Source organism: Orycteropus afer, unplaced genomic scaffold (assembly GCF_000298275.1).
Source record: "Orycteropus afer afer isolate SDZICR_OR568_19922 unplaced genomic scaffold, OryAfe1.0 scaffold00076, whole genome shotgun sequence".
NCBI lineage: Eukaryota > Metazoa > Chordata > Mammalia > Tubulidentata > Orycteropodidae > Orycteropus > Orycteropus afer.
The window spans coordinates 2,996,906-2,999,388 of record NW_006921663.1 but is presented as its reverse complement, the minus strand read 5'-3'; the positions used below and the strand labels follow the sequence as shown (position 1 = coordinate 2,999,388).

Here is a 2,483-nt window from a genome sequence, read left to right as displayed (position 1 = left end):
CTTGCTGCTGCCCAAACTTCCACGCTCCAGGGAGCCCAGAAGAGGCAGGAAGTGCAGCCGATCCCGCAGGACCTGTGCTAGCCACGGGAAACCGCCTCCACCTCACGTCCGTGGCAGACCCACCAACAGATCCACCTCTGAGACGACACCTTCGCTCCTCCAGACATCCTTACACCATTCCCCAGGCACACGACCCTGTCCTAGGTGGCTTCTTGGCCCTCTCGCGAGACAGCGTCTGGCTGTACTGCCTTCCTTTCAGCTGTCCTCTCTCCGCCCCCAAAGTGATTGCGCGGCTTCCTCTGGGGGGCGGAAACCTTGGACGTGGCGGGACCGCACCAACTGGGGAGCTCTGGGCGCTTTGCTTAGCCACCCTTTCTTGCCGCTGTAAAACTGTCAACAGGCTCTGCACCTCGCAGGTAGACCGGCGCTGGCCCAAGTGACTGTAGGAGTAGAGCAGCGGGCTGGGAGGGCGGGTGTGGCTGGACAGCTGGCCGCCCCACCAGAGCGGGGGCGGGGGTGGGAAGGTGCGCACGCGCGCTGCCCTGGTGGAGGGCGGTGGCTCCGGGACGTTGCACAGTCGAGTGGGCGGATTGGGGGAGCTGGCTCGAGGTGGCGTAATCTCTCAGCCTTTCTGGGCCTCCTTTTCTCCGCCTCAGTTTGGGGCGGGTGGGAAGAATGGCTTCAGAGATGGAGTCGTCGATAGAGGCAAGTTTCTCGTCCAGCGGCGTGATGTCTGCGACCTCAGGTATTCTGCCTCCGGCCCGCTCCCGAATCTTCAAGATCATTGTGATCGGCGACTCCAATGTGGGCAAGACTTGCCTGACCTACCGCTTTTGTGCTGGCCGCTTCCCCGACCGCACTGAGGCCACTATCGGGGTGGATTTCCGAGAACGAGCGGTGGAGATTGATGGAGAGCGCATCAAGGTGAGCGGATGGAGGACTGTCAGGGAGGAAAGACACTCCGGGATGATAAGTATCCCAACCCCACTGTGGGTTAATCGTTGACCCTGTGCATGGTGTGCGCTCCATTTTTTCTCACGGTGACGCGGAGATTGGAGTTGGAGGTTGAACAGATTTGTGTATAGCAAAGTTCTAAATTCTTCTCAAACTTTACGTGCATGAGCAATACCTAGGGATTTTGTTAAAAATGCAAATTATGATTCATCCCGCTCCTGGGTGATCATATTCAACTGGCCTGTGGACCACACTGAGTACCAAGCGTGTAAGGGATATCCACTGTCTCGTGCTGGGTGGGACTCAAAGTCAGACTAAAGGAAAGAACAGATTTCTCAAACAAGAGAAATTCATTTAATAAGCAATATTATTTATGAAGAATTCATTTGCGCAGTGCCCTAGATATTGTGGAAGTAAAACCCCTTGCTTTTGAGGAAGTACTTAGGTACATATTCTCTTGCATACAGTTTTACTACAGTATTTTCTATGTGACCTTGATTTGTTTAGGAAAGTATTTCTTTGCAGAAATACTTTATTCGTGATACTTCCTGTTTGGGTTGTTAAGAGTATATCTTTTGGCTCCACCTCAGACTCCTCTCCCAATTCTTCTTCTCTTATGTGGTTATTGGTGGCTCCTTAGACTGGGAACACCAAGTAATAGTAAAGAGGGTATGTAATAGGCCCAAAGGCTAGGATTGGAGTCGTGAGGGTCATATTGGAGAATGAGGATCAATGACAGGGTGATGGTGTAAATTTACACACTTTATCATACCAAACTACCACTCAACCTCAAAACCAGAAAAACCCACTGCCATTGAGTGGATTCCAACTCATAGCAACCCCCAGGGGGTTTCCAAGGCTGTAAATCTTTATAGAAGCAGACTGCCTCATCTTTGTCCCACAGAGTAGCTGGTGGGTTCAAACCATTGACCTGTTGATTAGCAGCCCGATGCCATAACCACAGTGCCACCTGAGCTCCTTACCACTAGCTCTCAGCCTCCTGCTAATACCACCAACAAAGAACATGTTGGCCCTAGGAACTAGCCTGCCTGCCTTATATTGCTCTTGCCTTTTATTTCAAATTAGCGTGTTCATGTTTAGTAGGCACACTACTTCCTTCACTCTTACTCTCAATCTTTGAGGCGGGAACAATTTATTTTTCAGTTCTTTTAACCTCTTTCTCCCCCACTGAGGAATTTTATTGCTAATGATGGTAAAGGAGAAATAAAAAAAAAACAGTCGCTGTTGAGTCGATTCCTACTCTTGGTGACCCTATGTATGTCAGAGTAGAACTGTTCTCTAAGGGTTTTCAGTGACTGATTTTTTTGGAAGTAGATAGGCAGGCCTTTCTTCCAAGGTACATGTTGGTGGACTCAAACCTCCAACTTTCAGTTAGAGTACGTTAACCATTTGCACCACCCACGGACTCCAAAGGATGAATAAAATCAACCCTTCTAGTACATAAGGAGGAGCTCTGGTAGCATAGTGGCTAAGACACTTGCCTGATAACCAGACGGCTGGTGGTTCAA

General features: G+C 50.1%; 1 protein-coding gene across 1 annotated transcript in view; it reads left to right on the top strand.

Annotated features, from left to right (window-relative positions):
* The first annotated feature begins 660 nt into the window (after nt 1–660).
* Nucleotides 661–2,483, top strand: part of RAB33B (RAB33B, member RAS oncogene family) — a 28,592-nt gene continuing 26,769 nt past the window's right edge. Inside the window, exon 1 of the mRNA XM_007941207.2 lies at nt 661–924. Within this exon, the coding sequence (XP_007939398.1) occupies nt 676–924 (249 nt within the window). The 5' untranslated portion in view covers nt 661–675. The remainder of the gene's footprint in view (nt 925–2,483) is intronic.